A 21,853-nucleotide genomic window follows, 5' to 3' on the forward strand; every position below is an offset into this window, starting at 1 on the left:
CTCAGTCATTGACAGCACTAACTGGTCTGAGCGACAAAGCACTCTATTGCTCAGTGCTATTAGGGGATGTGTTTCATAAGGATGTGTTTCTGGCATCATGCCCCCCTCTCCATCCCTCCCCCCCCTCCAGCCAATCAGCATCTCCTCACAGAGATTCACTGAATCAATGCAGCTCTATGAGGAAAGTTCAGTGTCTTCATGCAGAGGGTGGAGACACTGAATGTCAGTAATACTGTGCAGCACTGCCCCAGAAGGCACCTCTAGCAGCTATCTGAGAAGTGGCCAGTGGAGGTATACCTAGGCTGTAATGCAATTATTGCATTTTCTCTGAAAAAACAGTGTTTACAGCAAAAAAGCGGCAGGGGATGATTATGCTCACCATAACAAATACAATAAGCTGTGTCCCTTTAATCAACTAAACAAATTAAATAACTACTGTAGCTAAAATATTATAATAATGTAGCAAAATCAATAACATAATAAACATGTGTATAATACTTAATATGAACACTATAATGCCCTATGGAATATAACAGCAAAAATGTCACAATGAGGCACAAAGCATGCAATTGTTGTACACTATTGTTACGCATCTGTGCTCTGCTTCTACTAATATACACTTTTATAAACAGTCAGCACGGTATATATATATATTGGGACTAATTATACCTCCAAAATGCTTCTTCTCCCAAAAGGTTCCAGAAGCAGTGTTTTCTACAAACAAGAATACTTGGAATTAAACATCTTTTCATTGTCAAGTGTGTGTGGGCATATACATGTAAAAAAAAAAATATATATATATATATATATATAAAAAAAGAAATAGCACTTTACTTTTATTGGATAATCTTAAAATAATTTGCAGTCAGTATCAAATGATCATTGCAGGCCTGGGCGAACAAAATCACACTTCACACCATGTACAGTGGAAGAGATGCACCTTTAAAAAGGACTAATGCTAAAACTGTATTTTTACGTAATTTGCTAAATATTTAATATAAAAGTTTTAAAAGAAAACTTAAAATCACCAAAAAAAAAAAAAATATATATATATATAAATATATTTAAATTGCAATAACTTGTTTAACACAAGATATTGCATATTTTCAGCCACGTAACTTCCAGAAAAGTGACAGTTCCCCTTTAAGAACCATTTATATACTTATACCTAGCTGTATGAACTTTAGTTTCAGTTTCATTTCTTGTGGGAGGACCTGACTGCCGGATATCGCCCACCACATACTTTGTGGTTGTCATACTACAAGAGATCTACAAGAGTATATTTTTCAAACAACAAGATCACATTAAGGACATGCTTGTCCCTTGTGGGACACCAGAGGCCAAAAACAGGATGGTAGGACAAGTAGGACAGTTGGGGTATCATAGAACTAATATAAAATAAGCCAAATATGATGTTTTTAAGCACTGTATACAGTAGTACTGTATTTATTGTTCAGAGACGATTATGTATCGTAGAACTTCCTCTTTTGCAATGTTTAACCTTTAAGACTTAGCTTACTCCTTAAGCACATTTTTTTTTTTTTACAAATGCAAAGTCACAAATAAAAATTATATAACTGGATCCGGTTAAAAAGCAAACATATGGAAATTGACTCTAAACATTGTATTGTAGTGAATTGAAAAGACATTCGCAAAATGTAGCCTTAAATAAAATCAGCTATTGTTCATTGCATTTTTCAGGTGATTGAAATTATGTATTTAGTGAACAAACCTTTTGGAAAATAAATCATTGGAATGTTAAAGCAGATAAGGTATTTAATAGTTGTTAAAGTATTCACTGCCTTTCACAAATCATGCGGGTAACAAGTTCACCTTCTTGCAGGTATAGGCGACACTGTGAAATCAAATCAAGGAAGTTCATAATTGATTTCTATAGATTCAAGGATGGGCTGACTGCATTAAGCCACTCCACCTCCAAATCACTTGACATTTGCACAGACGTTATTCGGCATGTGCTTAAACTTTTATATAAACCTTTGTACAGACGATATTCGTCATGCACTATAACCTTAAACTGAATAAGACACGGACACAGTTAATTCTGTTGGAGTATAAAGTCCACAGCTTTTATTAATTAAATTATTAATTAAATTATCATAAATTAACATAATTTAGGGTCATTGTCCAACTATACATTAAATTACTATACCCCCCACACAGTACCCCTGACAATGACCCTACCAATTGAACAATATATAACAAATAACAATTCACTTGAAACACGGCCTACCAAAGAGGCCCCACATCATATTGTTAACTGTAGGGGTGTACCTCAGACACCCCTACACCCACAGGTTCGTCGCCACCGAAGAGCTAGAACCAACCAGTCCTTAATTCCATCAGGCCTACACCTCGGCCTGTCCAGTCCAAACTCTACGCCAAATTCCAATTTCTACTATGCCCTGTTCCGCCGCTGTGACTGAAACGGAACTGCTAAACCTAGGGAGGGTGGGTGGGACAATTTACAGGTAAGAAAGGCTCTGGTTAAAATGGCCCCTATTCTAAAATGGCTGCTCTTTATACTCCCTGTCTCCGCCCCCAAGCTCCATTAAGCTAATCCAACCCCCAAACACTAGCACCTGCCCACTTCCTGGCTCTGTCAGGGCCCACTCCTCCTACTGCGTTGTTCCATGGGCTTCATGACATTTGCACAGACGTTATTCGGCATGTGCTTAAACTTTTATATAAACCTTTGTACAGACGATATTCGTCATGCACTATAACCTTAAACTGAATAAGACACGGACACAGTTAATTCTGTTGGAGTATAAAGTCCACAGCTTTTATTAATTAAATTATTAATTAAATTATCATAAATTAACATAATTTAGGGTCATTGTCCAACTATACATTAAATTACTATACCCCCCACACAGTACCCCTGACAATGACCCTACCAATTGAACAATATATAACAAATAACAATTCACTTGAAACACGGCCTACCAAAGAGGCCCCACATCATATTGTTAACTGTAGGGGTGTACCTCAGACACCCCTACACCCACAGGTTCGTCGCCACCGAAGAGCTAGAACCAACCAGTCCTTAATTCCATCAGGCCTACACCTCGGCCTGTCCAGTCCAAACTCTACGCCAAATTCCAATTTCTACTATGCCCTGTTCCGCCACAGCACATGGCTTGACCTCCTTAAGCGCATGTGCGACCCCCACCACACCTAAACAGGGCCTGCTCAATACCTTCGTGGAACCCAAGGTTCAACAAGTCGTTCCCCACATCTGACAGGTGTACACCGTCCCTCCTGAAATACCCAGGTAACATGCCCTCCAACTCTCTGTGACGCACCACTACGCCCCCAGAACGTCTAATGAAAACTGCCATCATCTTATTCACCTTACCCCTCGATCGCGCTATTGCAGCCGGGTCCCTGGCGTGCCGCCACGCAAAACGCGGAACCATTTCAGACCACACCACCACCACGCCAGGAACCAGCTCCCTCAGCCGATCTACATCCCTTTTCATCCTTCTCACCAATTCCCTTTGTGGAATCCCACCTAGGTCGTTCCCTCCTCCATGAATCAATACCACATCCGGGACCAACCCTCCAACCACTTTCTGAAACAAGAAATTACACAAACTCTGCCAACTTGCTCCCCTGAAACCAAACCAACATAGAGTCACTCGTTCCCAAGGAAAGCCCAGCTGTGATCCGCTTCTGCGAACTGCGGCCCTCTTCTCCGCCCAGTACACCTTTTTTTGTTTTTTAGCTATAGAGCTCGCCTCTGTAGCTAATGAATATCCACCCTATTTTTAGATGCACATTGACCAATCTACTGCTCGTTATAGAGAATCACTGTGGACAAATTTCCAGTTAACCCCTTAAGGACCAAACCTCTGGAATAAAAGGGAATCATGACATGTCACACATATCATGTGTCCTTAAGGGGTTAAAGGCTTCTCATGTGGGTGGTTTCATTAAAGGAACATTCCACTGATTTAAAAAAAAAAAAAAAAAACACTATTTAGTAGATATACCCTCAAAGAAAGCAGGGATGTATTTTGCAAGCATTATACCAGCAGCACCGAGCATGCATACACACAATGGCAGCTTTCTTATACATCTCATTGAGACGGCGGGAGGGCCTAGTACGCCAGCCACTTCCCTTAGTTCTTTGGAGCTAAAAGAAGCTGAAGAAAACCTCTATGGTGGTGTTTCTGTCAGTAATTTTTTTTTTAAATGCTAATTTCTACTGAAAGCAACACTTTTATAAACTTTAAAATAGGACAGACTCCAGACACATAAAGCATGTCAGCTTGCTGAAGTGCTTTATTGATGAGGATTATTCAATTTCAAAGGCAGCTTATAAAAGTGTCGATTTTTATGACAAATCAAAAATTCCATAATAAATTAACCCCTTCAGGACGGAGTCAATTGTGCACGTTCTGATCAAAACAAAACGTAAACAAAAACTGGAATTTGCGCTATATGTCTGTTCAACCGTAATTCACCTCTTTCATATTAAATGCACCCACACTTATTATATATCATTTTGTTCAGGAGAAACAGGGCTTTCATTTCATATAAAATATTTGTATATGAAACAATTTATTATGAATAAAATAAAATAAAAACTGATAAATTTTATTTTTTTTTTAAAAATTTGTCCTTCCGCCTCACATTTTAGCTGTAAATGTCATAATACTGTTAGGTTTTACTGCAACAAAATGCACATATTTGTAATCAGCTATGTCTCACGAGTACAACAGTACCCCCCATTAACAGGTTTTATGGTGTTTTGGAAAGTTACAGGGTCAAATATAGAACGTTCCATTTTCAAATTGAAATTTGCCAGATTAGTAATGTTACCTTTGAGACGGTGTGGTAGCCCAGGAATGAGAATTACCCCCATAATGGCATACCATTTGAAAAAGTAGACAACCCAAGGTATTGAACGTGGGGTATGTTTAGTCTTTTTTAGTAGCCACTTAGTCACAAACACTGGCCAAAGTTAGCGTTCATATTTGTTTTTGTGTGAAAAAAGCAAAAAACTAATATTTGGCCAGTGTTTGTGACTAAGTGGCTACTAAAAATGACTGGACATACCCCGTTTGCAATACCTTGGGTTGTCTACTTTTGCAAATGGTATGCCATCATGGGGGTAATTCTTATTCCTGGGCTACCATACGGTCTCAAAGGCAACATAACTAATCTGGCAAATTTCAATGTGAAAAAAATGAAATGCAAGCCTTATATGTGACTCTCTAACTTTCCAAAACACCATAAAACCTGTACATGGGGGGTACTGTTATTCTCGGGAGATTTCACTAAACACAAATATTAGTGTTTTAAAACAGTAAAACATATTACAACAATAATATAGTCCATAAAAGTGCCGTTTGTTTGTAAAAAATGCAAAAAACTTCACTTTTACTTAAAATATCATCGTTGTAATACAATTTACCAGTTTTAAACACTAATATTTGAGTTCAGCGAAGTCTCCCGAGTAAAACAGTACCCCCTATATACAGGTTTTATGGTGTCTTGGAGAGTTACAGGGTCAAATATAGTGCTTGCGAATTAAATTCTCTGCACTTTCGCCCTGTGTTGTCAGGCATGTCAATCAAATTTTAATTAATCAAATGACATAATTATGTTAAAAAATTACTTAAATATACACGTAGAATTTTAATATATATGCATTTATAGGTATATAAATTCTACGTGTATACTAATGTAATCTTTTATGTAATTATATGTATTTATCTATATATATATATTTGCGGTTATTTGTATTTTATATATAGATAGATATATATAGAATGTCATTCTAAGTGTATTCTGTTTCCAATATATATATATTAATAACAAAATACAGTTAGAATGAAATTACATATGAATATATAATTTATTTTAAATTTTGTTTCAATATTTTATTTATTTATTTAATTATTTTATTTATTTATTATTGTAATTATACGTATATATATATAATATATATATGTAGATCTATTATATATATAATATATATACATATTATATATATGTAACATCATTCTAAGTGTATTTTAATACTAATATATATACTAATATTAATATTAAAATACATTACGTATGACGTTACATATATATAATATGTATATATATTATATATATAATATATATACATATTATATATATATATATAAAAATGCATTTAATTTATTTTATAATATGTTTAATATTTTTTTTTTTACACTACCTACCAGCAGGGGGACTGTCTAATATTTTAGACAGTCCCCCTGCTGGCAGATCCATAGCCAGCTATAGGGGGCCATGTGATCGCTCTTTGAGAGCGATCACATGGCCCCCGGGGGCCTCATTTGCCGGAGGGGGGCTGCCTGGGCTCTCAGACAGCCCCCCAGAAGAGGATCGCGGCGGAGATGAGTACCTCCTTGTCAGGGTACCTGAGGCCTCTACCTCTAAGGGAGGTAGAGACTTGGTGGTTTATCCGTCCAGGCGAGCTGTTTCCTCCGTTCCTCGCGGTTCATCCAGCCACTTAAACACCGGCCGCGAGGAATCCACGTCCTTTTCTAGCAGGACGCTCAATACGTGACGTCATGACGCTATCACGAGCGACCTGTCACTCAAGTGTCCGATATCCAATCGGCACTTGTCAGAGGCGTGCTTACCATCCGGAGCCAGGGTATTTAAGCTTACTTCTCTCTTCAGCTCATTGCCCTGTCGTGGTTCTAGCTTGTCTAGTCACTCAGTGCTCTGGTATTCTAGTTTGCTCTATTTGGTTTTGACTCGGCTTGTTGTACTTCCCTGCTTCTCTGTTCTCCCTTGACCCGGCTTGTCTCTCGCTTATCTGTCTTCCCGTTCCCTCGACCTCGGCTTGTCTCTGACTATTCTCTATTACTCTCGGTACGTTAGTCCGGCCATTCTAAGGCCCGGTATACGTACCTTTCCACTCTTTGTACTCTGCGTGTTGGATCCCTGTCCCGATCCTGACATTACGACAGGGCCAATGGATCCTGCAGGTACAAACAGTCAGCTTGGTTCTTCTGATCCCAGGTTTGACGCCATGGAGCATAGGATGGATCAGATGGCTTTAGCACTACAGGCACTTTTGTCTCGTGCTAGTAACCCACCTGAGGAGACACGTACTCCTTCTATTTCTCCTGCAGTCTCAGGTCTAGAGGTAGCCACTGTAGGTGCTTCTTCCCGTATTACCCCACCAGTACGTTATGGCGGGTCACCGGAGAAGTGCCGTGGTTTTCTGAACCAGATTAGCATCCATTTCGAATTACAACCCCGCTCTTATCCTACAGATAGAGCGAAGGTTGGATTTGTTATTACTTTACTCATTGAGAAAGCTCTGAGATGGGCCAATCCTTTATGGGAGAATGATAATCCACTAGTCTATAATTATAATGCCTTTGTAGCTGCGTTTAGAAGAACTTTTGACCCTCCTGGTAGAAAGGTCAATGCAGCTAGATTACTGTTGCGCCTTAGACAGGACAATCGAACACTTGTGGACTATGCACTAGAGTTCAGGTCCTTGGCGGCAGAAGTTAAGTGGAACGAACAGGCTTATATAGATGTGTTTCTGAATGGGTTATCAGATGTAATTCTTGACGAGGTCGCTACTAGAGAACTCCCTGAGAATTTGGAGGATTTAATTTCTTTTATATCTCGTATTGATGAACGCATAAGAGAGAGGCAGAACACTCGAGATAGGACCCGTAGACCCTCCTTTAAACTAGCGCCTACCTTTCAAAATTCTGAGTTCGAGGACTTACGTATTTCTGAACCTATGCAGATAGGCAGTACTCATCTCACAGAGAGAGAGAGACAGTACAGAAGAAGGGAGGGTTTATGTATGTATTGTGGAGTCAGAGGACATTTACGCCTAAATTGTCCTAATCGTTCGGGAAACGCTCGCACCTAAGTTTCTCTAGAGGACAGGCCTTGGGTGTTTCTACTTTGTCCTCTATTCACAACTACAAAGAGTTCAGGCTTCTGTTACCCGTTTCTTTGAGGTGGGAGAAGGGAGTAGTAAAGACTATGGCACTAATCGATTCTGGAGCTGCTGAGAGCTTTATAGATCAGGGTTTTGTTGCCAAGCATGCTATCCCATCCCAGTTAAAAGAGACACCACTGGCTGTTGAGGCCATCGATGGTAGACCGTTACTTGAGCCTGTTATTTTCCATGAGACCATACCGATTAACTTAACTGTTGGCATCCTACATAAAGAGGATATATCCTTAATGCTCATTTCTTCTCCGTCTATTCCCATAGTTCTGGGGTACTCCTGGTTGAGGAGACACAACCCTATTATTAATTGGGAGTCAGGGGAGATAGTTTCGTGGGGAAAGAATTGTCAAGAAAAATGCTTGCGGAAGGTCTTACCTCTCGGATTAACTAACACATCGACTACCTCTGACAATCCTACAGAGACACAAATTCCGCCTCAGTATCTAGATTTAAAGGCAGTATTTGACAAAAAGAAAGCCGATACCTTACCCCCACACAGGTCCTTTGATTGCAAAATTAACCTACTCCCTGGTACCATGCCTCCCAGAGGTCATGTATACCCATTATCTACAAAAGAGAACTCAGTTCTAGAGGAGTATATTCACGAGAATTTAGACAAGGGATTCATCAGGAGGTCCTCCTCCCCTGCCGGGGCTGGATTTTTTTTTGTTAAAAAGAAAGATGGTTCTTTGAGACCTTGTATTGATTATCGAGGCTTGAATAAGATAACCATTAAAAATGCCTACCCGATTCCCTTGATCACCGAACTCTTCGATCGTTTGAAGGGCTCTACAATTTTCACCAAGTTAGACCTCAGAGGGGCATATAACTTGGTGAGAATCCAGCAGGGACATGAGTGGATGACGGCATTCAATACTCGATATGGTCACTATGAATATACTGTTATGCCTTTTGGGTTATGCAATGCGCCAGCTGTATTCCAGGATCTGATAAATGAGGTTCTTAGGGAATTTCAGCAAGATTGCGTCATTGTATACCTAGATGATATACTCATTCATTCTAGTGAGATTGAGACTCATCACAAGCAAGTCAGGAGGGTTTTGCACAAGCTTCTCCAGCATGGCTTGTACTGCAAGTTGGAGAAATGTAGCTTTGATCAAACCCAGGTAACCTTTCTCGGCTATGTGATCTCTGGGGAGGGATTTAAGATGGATCCGGATAAGCTCCAATCCATTCTAGAGTGGCCTTTACCCAAAGGTCTTAAAGCCGTACAGAGATTTATTGGTTTTTCTAATTATTATAGGCGCTTTATTAAGGGCTATTCTTCCATTATCGCACCTATCACTAATATGACCAAACAGGGGGCTGATACTAAGAATTGGACTACTGAAGCTCTCCTTGCGTTCAAAACTCTCAAGGAGCTTTTCGCTTCCGCTCCAATTTTAGTTCACCCCGACACTTCTCTGCCTTTTCTACTTGAGGTAGACGCATCAGAGACTGGTTTAGGTGCTGTCCTATCTCAAAGGTTGGGGGTTGATAAACCATTACATCCATGTGGATTTTTCTCTAAAAAATTGACCGGTACTGAAAGCAGATATGACATTGGTGACAGAGAATTACTAGCGGTTATCAAGGCTTTGAAAGAGTGGAGACATTTATTGGAAGGTACATTACATCCTGTTACCATTCTAACTGACCACAAAAATTTGTCTTATATCGGAGAGGCTAAGCGGTTGTCCTCCAGGCAGGCTCGTTGGTCGTTGTTTCTTACCCATTTCAATTACGTTCTGACTTACAGACCTGGGTCAAAGAATTCTAAAGCCGATGCGCTATCTCGCCAATATGAGCCCTCTGCTTCAGTTGAACCACTTATGTCCTCCATTGTACCCAAATGCAATATTATTGCTAATACCAGTCTCAAAATTCATTCTCCGCTACTTGACCAGATCTTGAAGTCACAACATCTAGCTCCCGGAAACACTCCTGAGGGAAGAAACTTTGTTCCTCCTGAACTTCAACTGGAGCTCTTACAATGTTTTCACGAAAGTAAAATAGCTGGTCATCCTGGTATTCGCAAGACATACTCTTTGATATCCAAGGATTTCTGGTGGTCTTCACTTCGAAAAGATATTGAGGAGTTCGTCGCAGCTTGTGAAACTTGTGCCAAGACTAAACTACCTCATGCATCTCCATGTGGCCTGTTACACCCCTTGGACATTCCTGAGAAACCTTGGTCCTGTTTGTCCATAGACTTTATCGTTGATTTGCCTGCTTCCAAGAGACAGACTGTTATTCTCACGGTGGTGGATAGATTTACTAAGATGGCCCATTTCGTGCCATTACCTAAACTTCCGACTTCTCCTGAATTGGCGGAGATTTTTGCAAGAGAGGTTTTTCGCCTACATGGGATTCCTTCGGAGATTGTTTCTGATAGAGGCTCTCAATTTGTCTCACGTTTCTGGAGATCCTTTTGTTCTCAAATGGGCATCAAATTGAACTTCTCCTCGGCCTATCACCCTCAGTCTAACGGAGCTGCTGAACGTACCAATCAAAAGATCGAACAGTATCTGCGTTGCTTTGTTTCCGAACACCAGGACGATTGGGTCGGTCTGATTCCTTGGGCGGAGTTCGCACACAATAACCTTGTTTGCGATTCAACTCGCTCTAGCCCTTTCTTCATGAACTATGGCTTTCATCCTTCGATTTTTCCTTCGGTTTCCTCTTCTCAGGGGATACCGTCGGTTGATGATCATGTCGCCAACCTGAAGAAATTATGGGATCAGACTCGGCAAATTCTGTTACATAGTTCCTCGTTGTTCAAGAAACACGCTGACAAGCATAGAAGAGCGGCTCCTGTTTTTGTTCCTGGGGATAGGGTATGGTTAAGTACTAAGAATATTCGACTAAAAGTTCCATCTATGAAATTTGCTCCTCGCTACATAGGTCCTTACAGGGTTCTCACTCGTATCAATCCGGTTGCGTATCGCCTTGCTCTGCCACCTGCCTTACGCATTCCTAACTCTTTTCATGTCTCCTTGTTGAAACCTCTTATTTGCAACAAATTCTCCTCTAAGGTCTCCTCGCCTCGTCCTGTTCAGGTGGAGGGTCGGGAGGAGTACGAGGTCAGCTCCATCGTTGATTCCAGAATTTCAAGGGGAAAATTGCAATATCTGGTCAACTGGAGGGGATATGGTCCTGAGGAGAGGAGTTGGGTACCTCAGGAGGACGTTCATGCTTCTCGCCTTCGCAGAGCATTTCACCTCCGCTTCCCATCTCGCCCCGGTTCCTTCCGCCCGGTGGGCGTATCTGAGAGGGGGGGTACTGTCAGGGTACCTGAGGCCTCTACCTCTAAGGGAGGTAGAGACTTGGTGGTTTATCCGTCCAGGCGAGCTGTTTCCTCCGTTCCTCGCGGTTCATCCAGCCACTTAAACACCGGCCGCGAGGAATCCACGTCCTTTTCTAGCAGGACGCTCAATACGTGACGTCATGACGCTATCACGAGCGACCTGTCACTCAAGTGTCCGATATCCAATCGGCACTTGTCAGAGGCGTGCTTACCATCCGGAGCCAGGGTATTTAAGCTTACTTCTCTCTTCAGCTCATTGCCCTGTCGTGGTTCTAGCTTGTCTAGTCACTCAGTGCTCTGGTATTCTAGTTTGCTCTATTTGGTTTTGACTCGGCTTGTTGTACTTCCCTGCTTCTCTGTTCTCCCTTGACCCGGCTTGTCTCTCGCTTATCTGTCTTCCCGTTCCCTCGACCTCGGCTTGTCTCTGACTATTCTCTATTACTCTCGGTACGTTAGTCCGGCCATTCTAAGGCCCGGTATACGTACCTTTCCACTCTTTGTACTCTGCGTGTTGGATCCCTGTCCCGATCCTGACACTCCTAGCTCCTGGGGCTGCAAGCCGTTACGGCGTTCTATGCCGCCGCAACGGCTTTAAAGCCGCGACGGCATAGAACGCCGTAACGGTGTTAAGGGGTTAATGAAACAACCTCCTGGCTGCGAATCAAACTTTCTCCGTCAGCTAAGGGAAGTGGCAGGCATGCTCTAATTGAGCGCGCCAGTCTTCCTTCCGCATGGCTCCTTCTCAGACCTCAGATCATTAAGTTCAGTGTTTGTGCATGTGTGCCCACAATATTGGCGTCTTGTGAAGCGAGACACTGGTGGGCGGGGTAAAAGGAGGTAGGTCAGTGACGTGAATTACGTCACTAGCACTGCTCAAATTGGAAGACTAACCTGGAAAGGGGGCAGGCCTGCTCAAAGAATTGGAAGGTCAGTTTGACTTTAATGCATGCCAGACTGCATGACAATCACGCAGGACGGCTAGCTAAGGGCAGACTATGCAAACAGCACTGTTTCCACACCGTGAGCTTGCCGTAAACGCATCTAATGATGTGCTTGCTCTACGCTTTCTGGGGACATTTCCCTGGTGTCTTCAGCACTCACTTATTACTCCTCTCCATCCCTTCTTACTAGCGAGCAGTAGATTCTGGTAAGCAGTCTGAGACAGAGAAAAAGGTGGATGTAGCGAATGTAGCAGAAAGTCAATATGCCACACTGTTAGAGAGACCGAAGCAGCAAGAGTGTTTACAAAGTTAGCTTTTTGTTAACTATTTTAAAGTCAGCCAGTACAAACTAGTTTTATTCCCTTGCATTCCTTCTAAGTTCCCATACTTTATTCCCTCTGCATAAAGCAAGAGCATGTGATGAGTATTAAAAAAATGTTTTTAAAAAAATTAGCCAATTCAAGGAGCATGAGTCTGGAGCTTCAGCTTCATTGGCCTCTATGTTAATCTGGCCCTTACCTCAGAGTGCTCTGATTGGTTGGCTTACAATGATGGTACAGGTGAAATATTGCTACCATATAATTGTAAATATACCTTAATTTGTGGGGGTTTTGTGTGCAAATTATTTTCCTTGCTAACCATGGCAGCATCATCATTGGGTTAGTTCTTCCCTCTCGTCTGACAGGATTAAAAAATGTATCAATTAATTAATTAGGGAATAAATACTTGTCCCTATTAGGAGTTCTTAGACATTTCCCGGTCCTCCAGCTGACAAGCAATGCCACAATGTTAATTAGAATAACTTGACTGAGCCATGAAGGCACCACAGGGAATCAAGGTCTTAAATTAACGGAGTATTTATATTACAGGCAAAAGACAAATTACTATGGAGATGGGGGTGAAATGCGTGTCGAAACCCACACTAGTTTTTACGAACACCGTAGCGTTTTTAGGAGCTTTTCCCTATTGGATACTGTTCATTTCATATGGGCAATTCGATATAGGTAACGTAGAGTGGGCTACTTATTTGGTGGTTAATACTTAGCTATATCTATTATAGCTTTGCAATGTCTCTATACATCTTATGGCTTTAATCAATTATGAGGTCAATGTCGATGCCTCAGGGAGAGCATTGAAACTAGAATAGTGATTCTTATTGAGATTTATTTAAACTAGTGAGCTTCTATTACTGTCTTTTTACACATTCTTCTATCTCCCTAGTCATTTGCCTTTTGCCTGTAATGTAAATACTCCATTCATGGTTTACCTTGATTCCCTGCTGTGCCTTTATCACTTAGCTTAGATATTCTAATTAACACTGTGGGTCACCCTTGATACATTGCATGTGTCCTATTTAGCACCATAAGGGGCTTTAGCATCTACTATGTAACTCTTTTTAATGGTAAAATCAGTTGTTAGAACTTTGTAATCTTGTATTTTGGGCAAAACTAGTGGGATGGCCTTACTTTTGTTGCTATATCTTTCCACACCTTATAGCCTACATTATTGGTTGTTTTTTTAAATGCGGGAATTAACTTAAATTCTGATGGACCCCTTATTGACTAAATGGTGTGGTGTATGAGTATGTTAAGTGCGATTTATCACTTGATAAACTATCTGATATTATACATAAGTGTATATATTAAGTAACCTTAATTACTCTATAAACCATTTAAATTAGGATATCCATTTAGTACAGTAACTCAAACCCATGGCTTGTGGCAGATATTTGTAATAACATAGGCTTGTTACCGTACTTACTTTATTCCAGGCTTAGATTCTATATTAAAAACTACCAAGTGTACATTATCTTGTTACAACGGTTTAATAGAATATTAAACGTGTCTAACTATGTATGTTTTATAATTGAAACTAGTGTGTTTAGGCAAAAGTACTACAAACTAGTAGTGCATTATCAATAGGAGTTCAATTTCATTGTATTGTACTGTTGGCTTGTTTGTCCTATATTCATATAAATTTCACTTTTATTTTATCTATAATATTTTAGATGTGTCATTGCAGTTTAATTTAATAAAGTTTTTAGGTGTCTGCCTAGACTTGCCCTATACCATAACAACTTCTGATTGGGAGTTAAATAGAATTGTATTTCTTATTTACCGTACTTCGTAGTAGTCTCCTTTTGTAAATAGGATTTGGTGTGAATTAATCATTTTTCGCCTAGTTTAGCCTTTTGTACGTCTACGTTTTGGGGTTGAGCCCTCAATTTACACCAAGTTCTATTAGCTACACAGATTAAACACTCATTTAGTCGTGTTCATAAACTATTCTAGACAACATATTTTGCATATTATAACTAGCAAATTCATCAGCAATGTTTTGGGATTTTTACCTTTTGTATCATTAGAGGAAAGTAAATATTTTAGAATAAGAAGCTTTCTTTTTAAAGCCTCAATTTAATTTTTTTTCTCTTCAAAATCTCATATTAAAAAAATAAAAATATTAAAATATATTTAAAATTATTAAATAATTTGAAAAATGTATCCAAAAATATCAAATCACTTTAACAGCTTATCAACAAACATTAAATCAAGGCCTAATTTGGGAGGCCAACAAAGCATCCACAGTATTCCCTTGGGCAAAGTATCTTTGTTTCAGTAAGCGGAAGATAAAATGTGTCTTTAAAAGTTCTAAGTCATTAACTTTTTTAATTGTTTTACTAGGTTGGAGCAAGGGTGAATATTGTTACAGTGTTGTAAGTGCAAGTTGTTTGACAAGGCTTGAATACGGTGCTTTTTCCTTGTACTGAGGTAGCTTGCATACTTTATGAACCTCAAATATATGCATTGTGTGCCAACCATATGGACTCAACAGAATACTGGGCAACAGCAATATAGTAGGCTACGGCTCTCCCGTTGCAAAAATATATGTTTAAAGTGGTAAGGGTGCAATATATATTTTGTGAAAAAAACAAAACAACCAAATAGAACTTTGTGACTACAAAAGTATAACATAAAATACATAAAAAGTGGGCGGGGCCGGACCGCCGAGCTGAACGGTCGCACGCAAGTTAAGCTCCTCCAACCACAATTAAGCATATAAACCATGGCAAACGACCTAACTACTGACCGGCAGCAAGGGTCTTAAGTGCCACGAGTACACTGGATCCTGGGAGAGGCTGGCTCCTTGAGCTTCAGTCCCCAGGAAGTGAAGCCCGCGACAACTAAGTTGAAGCCTACGCCGGCAGTGAGCGGGGCGGACGGACGCTGCCCCACTATCCGCCTAATGGTGCCAAACCGGAAGCCAAGACGCGGGCGGGCCTGGTCCTGTTCCCCCCCTATGGACCGCCGGCGGTGATCCCGGTCCTCACCCAGAGGGTACGCAACCAGGGCCCAAAGACACTACCATCCCACTCGAGGGCCCGAGGGCGACACCCAAGATGGCGGATGCCATGTGCCCCGTAATCGGCGGGAGGGATTGCGCCCTTACGGGGACTAGAGCAACCAACTGTGCCTCCAGACACGGGCCAGAGGAGCCTAGGTCCTTCATACCATACACCGCAACCCCACAAGCGACCGCTCACCCGCCCACTTCAAGGGCCATGTTACAGGCGAGCAGCGGAGGAGGCCTGGCTGGACCCACAATGGCTGATGAACTGGCTCAGACAGCACACGGTCTATCCCTACCAGCGACTGCCATCCGTCCTGATAGACGCTCACCTCTTGATGCCCAGAAGAGGTACCCATGGCCGGTCAGGGAAGCAGCCCAAAAGACACCAACGAGCAGCACAGCGACACTCCCGGAGAGGCACTACCCGAACCCTCGCATCAGCGGACACTCGCACCCGGTCACACAGGCACGACAAATCGGGCATTGGATAAGCAAAAGCCAACTACTACCCGCCAAGCCTTCGGCCCGCCAAGCCGAAAGTCCCTGGAGCACAAGACAACTCACGAACTCTAGATCAGCCAGGGTGATATAATACTAATAGAAAACCATTTAACACCAGCGTGTTTACATCCTGGTTATCTCAGTATAGCATATTGTTTAACTCTTTTTTTTTTTTTTTTTTTTTTTTTTATTCTTTATTTTTCTTGTGCTATGAGTAGTGACAAACATACATAGCCAAGACAGCCTTTGCAGGCAGTATATGTAACATTTCAAGTCTTGGCAGTTAGTACAGCACATTTTTTTTAAGTAACAGGAAGTCAATAGATTAATATAACTTTAGTATAGAAAATATGCATTATGTTTTTTCAGGCTTAAGAACTCGAGTCATATTGTAGATTGTAAATTGGATTAGGCTAAATCAGTGCATAAACTGTGCTACGAACTTTCCAATCAATGCATTTACTCAACTTACGTTATTCAGGGTCTGTTCCCCAAGATTATATAAGCAAAAGGGCTGATTAGCTAAACAGTGATATGTCTTATGTGTCTGCCCAAGCGGTGAGTGTACAACAGAAGGGTAGGCATTGGTAAGCTCACGATCTGGTAGTTAAGGCATAAGAATACAAATACTTATAAAACAGGCTAGTGAACTGACAGGCTATGTGATGGCATGAATGGTGTGTGCGGTACAGCAATATACAGGTGTGTAAGGCGTACTGTGTTATTGCTAGCTAGATAGGAGTGGTCAAACAGTGAACATTTCTGTACAATTCTGCGTTGGTAATGAGTCTCTGTCTAGAGGGCTGTAATCTGACAAATCTAGCGTCCATTGTAGCAGAGGCTTTGAGCGAGTAACTCCGTGGTTCTTGCCGTGTGGGTCCACTTTTAGCCTATACCCAGCTCAGGGAAAGATGTTGGAGGTGCGTGAGGGTCTCACTGGGGCACAGCAAGGTGCAGCGCCGCTGGTTCCTGTTGCTGGCTCGGTAGCCTGTCGTGGTAGGGGCCTGCTCTGATGAGGTAGGTGAGTGGTGTTCCCACCTGGTATCCTGGAGCCCTCTTTGGTTTCGGACTGCTTCTGAACCGTGTAGGGGGCCTGTTAGTCGCCGTGACTACCGTTGCTGCAGGGGTTAAAGGTCTCAGTTGCTCGTCCCGCCGGGTCTTTCCAGGAGTATATACATTTTCACCACTCCGGTCGGTCTCGCGTCCGCGAGCGGGAGCTGGAAAGATGGTGTGCTCTGCTTTTGGAGGGGGTTTCTGCAGCTGTGTTTGTGGACCATGTCTCAGGGTCTTTCCCCTCCGCCTTGGGTGCTTGGAGCGGGCTTTGGGCCATTTGGGGTGTGAGCGGGTGCCTGGTGAGTTGGTCGTCCGCCACCACTGTTGCACGGTGCCTGGGGCCCTGGACTTGCCTCGCCGCTTGTCTGCTGGTAGGACATGAGGGTCAGGAGGTGTATTCTTTCTCCCCTGCTCCCTGTGAGACTGAGCCCCTCTGACCTGTAGCATCCGCCAGAAATCGTTGAACAGCTTATCTAGCCGTTCCTCTAGTGTGGCGTGCGGGCCTCGTGTCGCCTTCGTAGGTGCTTCCGCCGCCATCATTAGTTCAGTGGCAGAGTTGGGCCTTGGATCGGCTGGGTTATGCGGTGTTTCAGCTTGCCAGGGGTTAGTTGCTGGTGCCGGGATATCCCTCACCGGCAGGGGGGGGGGAGAGGAAGGCTCGTGGGTGTTCCTCCGTAGCAATAGAGTCTGCTTCCCTGGTGCTCCAGGCTGGGTGATCGGCCGCCTCACCCGCGCCCTTGCTTCCACGTAAAACAGGCTGGTTGGTGCTGCAGTAGGCCCCAGTGATGCAGCCCGCGTTCCCGGTAACTCCGAATTTTGTGAGTAGGGTCGGTGCGATCTCCCTTGCATCCCCAACGTGGGTGGTGCAATTTTGGGGGATTTGGATGCTTAAGCGTCGGTTAATTTCGATTATATTAAGGAATTAGACGGGAGCTCATGCTGCACGCGTCTGAACAGTTCCACAGCCAGGCTCCGCGCCCTTGTTTAACTCTTTTAATACACTACGTGGGCATGCATCAAAACACCTGGCTTGCATCACACAGTTTAATGATACCTCTGATAGCTTAATAATCTGTTACTCTACCTACTGTGCTTTTAATGCCTATTTGTCACACTACTACCATCTTGTTTATTAACTTTCGGTAAACACACTTACATCTGAACAAAATGTCTAGCAGTCTTACCTGTTTCATATATGCCGTAACGTTTCAACTGAATGTTAGCTCTTACCAAATGTTAAAATGTGCCGACTAGCAAATGCCATAACATGTACTACGTGATGAAGAAATCTATACCTTGAAAACGCTGTTGTGGCGGACCAAGGTTTGTTAATCTCTGTGCACAAGAAAAAAAATAAATAAATAAAATACATAAAAAGTGCGAGCAGTAAACTTTCCAGCAGTAAATATGTGTAAAAAATGAAGCGCATGGCAATAAACGTAAAAGTGCAAAAAACATGTTTGGCAATACTTATGCAGCAAAATAGTTTTTTTTTTAACCTAATACAAAAGGTAAGAAAATATCTTATCTATAATAATGTGGATCAGTAAAATAAACAAATTATAATGTTGGTATATAAATAAAACTCACAAGAAAGGAATTGATAAGTACTACTCCATACTCATCAGGCATATTCCTAGGAACATGTTGGGTCTCAAAGAGCTTCATGGGGTGGAGATCAGCCAGTCACCAGAATACTTCTTATTGAACTTTATTCCAAACATAATTAAAATAGGAGTAGGATTGAAATCCTGTTAACAAAAAAGTAAGAAAGTCCAGCTGTAAACGCATAGTGTACCTGAGACGCTGGGTTCAGTTTAACTGAGAAGGCGAAGGAATACAGAGAGGGAAAGGACATTCCAGCTTATAAGCACATTGGAACGGTTGCGGATTGCTTGGACTTTCTTACTTTTTTTGTTCACATGATTTGATTTTATTCATATATAAACATTTCAGTTTTGAAAATATACAAGTGTAAAAACTAATAAAAGTAAATTATAAGTTAAAACACATATAAAACAAAAGTGGGGTGCTAACAAAAATAGGGACATTTTGCTTGTACAAGTGTAGAAGAGGGTAATATATCTCTCTTGTGTTTTTAGCACTCCATTTTTGTTTTATATGTGTTTTAACTTATAATTTTTTTTATGTGTTCTTGCACTTAATTATTTTCATGATTAATAGTTAAGGTTTGTGAGGTCACCCTTCATGGGTGTTTTAGAGCTGCTTTTTTATTGTTCGATCTTTTTGCACACCACTGTTTTTTGCACTTGTGTAAACATTTAAATTTGTTTATTTTACTGATCTGCACTATTCATTTCTCTTTTATATATTTTGTTTTTGGTTGAAAGAATCAGTTTTGTTGCATAAGTATTGCTAAGCACGTTTAGCATTGTTTAGTGCATAACACTTTTTTTCTTTATTTGCACTTTTAGGTTTATTGCATTGCACTTCATTTATTATTAACATATTTACTGTTGGAAGGTTTACTGTGCACTCTTTTTATGTACTTTCCCATTGCACCCCATTTCCTATATACCATCCTCATGATCCACTTAATGCACGGTTGCGTACAGTGCTATGTGGTGTCACTTAAATTTGGCGTCCTCTCCAATATAACTCCACCTGCCTGCATGACTTTTACCTTGATTGTATTTTAATTCATTTCTCCTTTTCTTTTTTTGTGATGTTTCATATGTATGCATTGCATAATAATTGTGCGCGTTGTTTTACCTGTGTACTTTTAATTTGAAAATAATAAAGTTTGACCTAAAGAAAATATAGATATCTACAAAGATAAAAACCTTTCAGGAAATTGAACTACCATTTTTGATACCAATAGTAAAAAGGAGAGGAAAGGCAATATTAACATTGTCTACGAGATGGATTACTTTCATGGCTACTAAATCATGCAAGACTTCCAAACCCTTCAGGAGTGAAAGCCCATTCAAGAAGAGCTATAGCAACTCCATGGACAGCTTGGTGGAGCTCCGTTCAGAGTTCATTTGCAGAGCATCAATGGAGCCATCACAAAACACCTTTTGTGAAAGATTAGATGTGGCAGCTTCAAGTCTATTAAAGTTTGGACAAAGTGTCCTATCATCAATTTCTCCTTCATACAATTTGCATGGTTATTGCAGTGTTTGGTTTTTTTTTGACAAAAATATTCTTCTCGTGCCCTTTGTTTGTCTAGGTTGACATTACCCAGTGGTAAAGCTGCAACGGTTATCCCCAACACTGACCTGCTTTTGTACTAATAAAAATAACTATATTACGGCCAGCCAAACTAACGTATTTTGGCAAGTTTTGATAGTCTTATAACTAAGTGCTGTGTGTACCCTACGTATTGTGGGCTGCTATAACCCCAACCTGCACAGCATGATGAGTTTTTCATAACTTTTATTTTATTTTAAATTATTTAGAATTTCAATTTCTCTACTTCTTATTCAAAAAGGATAACATATCTCTATCCTCCAAGAACATATCAGTATAGTGAGCAGAGTGAACGTCATAGAGGGTGATGTTGATGCAGGAACATCAGGAAGACTATGAAATTACTAGACCTACTAGAGGACTTGGATGTTGCAGAACCTCTGCAATTTCTTTGAATATTTATTGATTGTCCAATTTAATGACACAGGACACATAGTCTGCGTTCTGAAGCCCTAGGGCTTCTCTATCAATAAAAAACTGCCTTGAGGATGCAACATTCTTAACAATTACCAGGACGTAAATCCATATAAGTTAGACACTAGAGGGATGCACGCTTTGCTTGCTATATCACAAACATTGCCAACTGGCATTAGTTAAACCAAACAGTTATGCAACTACTTTTGGCTAAGAACATTCAATATAGATGTGGCATGTACTTATGTAGCATAATGAGGCCATTGTATAGTTGAAAGAAAAAAAGTCCTGCCTTCAGAAAACAGAAGCAACAACCTGGCTACACAACTGAAACATCGGCTCGGTCCAAATTGAAGCTACACCAATGAAACACATCTGGTTTATCCCGGCTATGGCCCAGTCAATGACCTATAAAGCCATGGTCATTTAAATATCAGAATATATTTTTTCCTACATGTCCTACCACTGTGCTAACGATATAAGATTTGGTCCTATGGTTTAAATGATGTGCCTTCAATCAACTTCATTAGAGTCATTCTTAATTTTGTGCTGTGCTTACAATACTATTCTATGACTTTTCTTTTTGTCTTTAATATTTTAATGCAGGGATGTTGACATTCTATTTGTTTTGAGAACCTGTATGAGTCCTATTTCATCTACAGTTCTTTTGAGTAGAGGGGTATTGTTTTATTCTGTTCGTACCCCCTCGTGTGCTTTCCACTATTACTAGAGGGCGTTTGAGTTTTTTTTTGTTATTCAAATATTAGACTGCTGTTTAGAAAATTTGGGTTAGTTTTTTGTCATATTTGCCCGTTTTATTTGACTATATAATTTCTGTACTATTTACTTTCTCTATTATTTGCAGCAAGAGTGTCAACTACAACTCTTACTTTGAGTGATCTGCTAGTAAATTGCAATGTCCGCCAAGCGCTGCGCAATTTGCTGGTAAATTTGCAGTAAATTCTATAATAGTCTGTGAATGGAGGTTTATGCACACAGGATAATGTCACTCTTAATCAATAAATCAATCTTTATTAAAGGTGTGATGTTTTCCTCAGGTAATGGCTCTATATCAGT

The 21,853-nt window shown here is 40.9% G+C and overlaps 2 protein-coding genes across 2 annotated transcripts in view; both read right to left on the reverse strand.

The window, feature by feature from the left end:
* DYNC2I2 (dynein 2 intermediate chain 2) overlaps positions 1-15,951 on the reverse strand; it is a 73,660-nt gene extending 57,709 nt beyond the window's left edge. Inside the window, exons 1-2 of the mRNA XM_063433467.1 lie at positions 15,925-15,951; positions 670-714 (exon numbers count right to left, since the gene is read on the reverse strand). Of these exons, the coding sequence (XP_063289537.1) occupies positions 670-714; positions 15,925-15,951 (72 nt within the window). The remainder of the gene's footprint in view (positions 1-669; positions 715-15,924) is intronic.
* ZER1 (zyg-11 related cell cycle regulator) overlaps positions 1-21,853 on the reverse strand; it is a 491,045-nt gene that overhangs the window by 315,750 nt on the left and 153,442 nt on the right. The gene's annotated exons all lie outside the window — the stretch shown is intronic.

Source organism: Pelobates fuscus, chromosome 9 (genome assembly GCF_036172605.1).
Source record: "Pelobates fuscus isolate aPelFus1 chromosome 9, aPelFus1.pri, whole genome shotgun sequence".
NCBI lineage: Eukaryota > Metazoa > Chordata > Amphibia > Anura > Pelobatidae > Pelobates > Pelobates fuscus.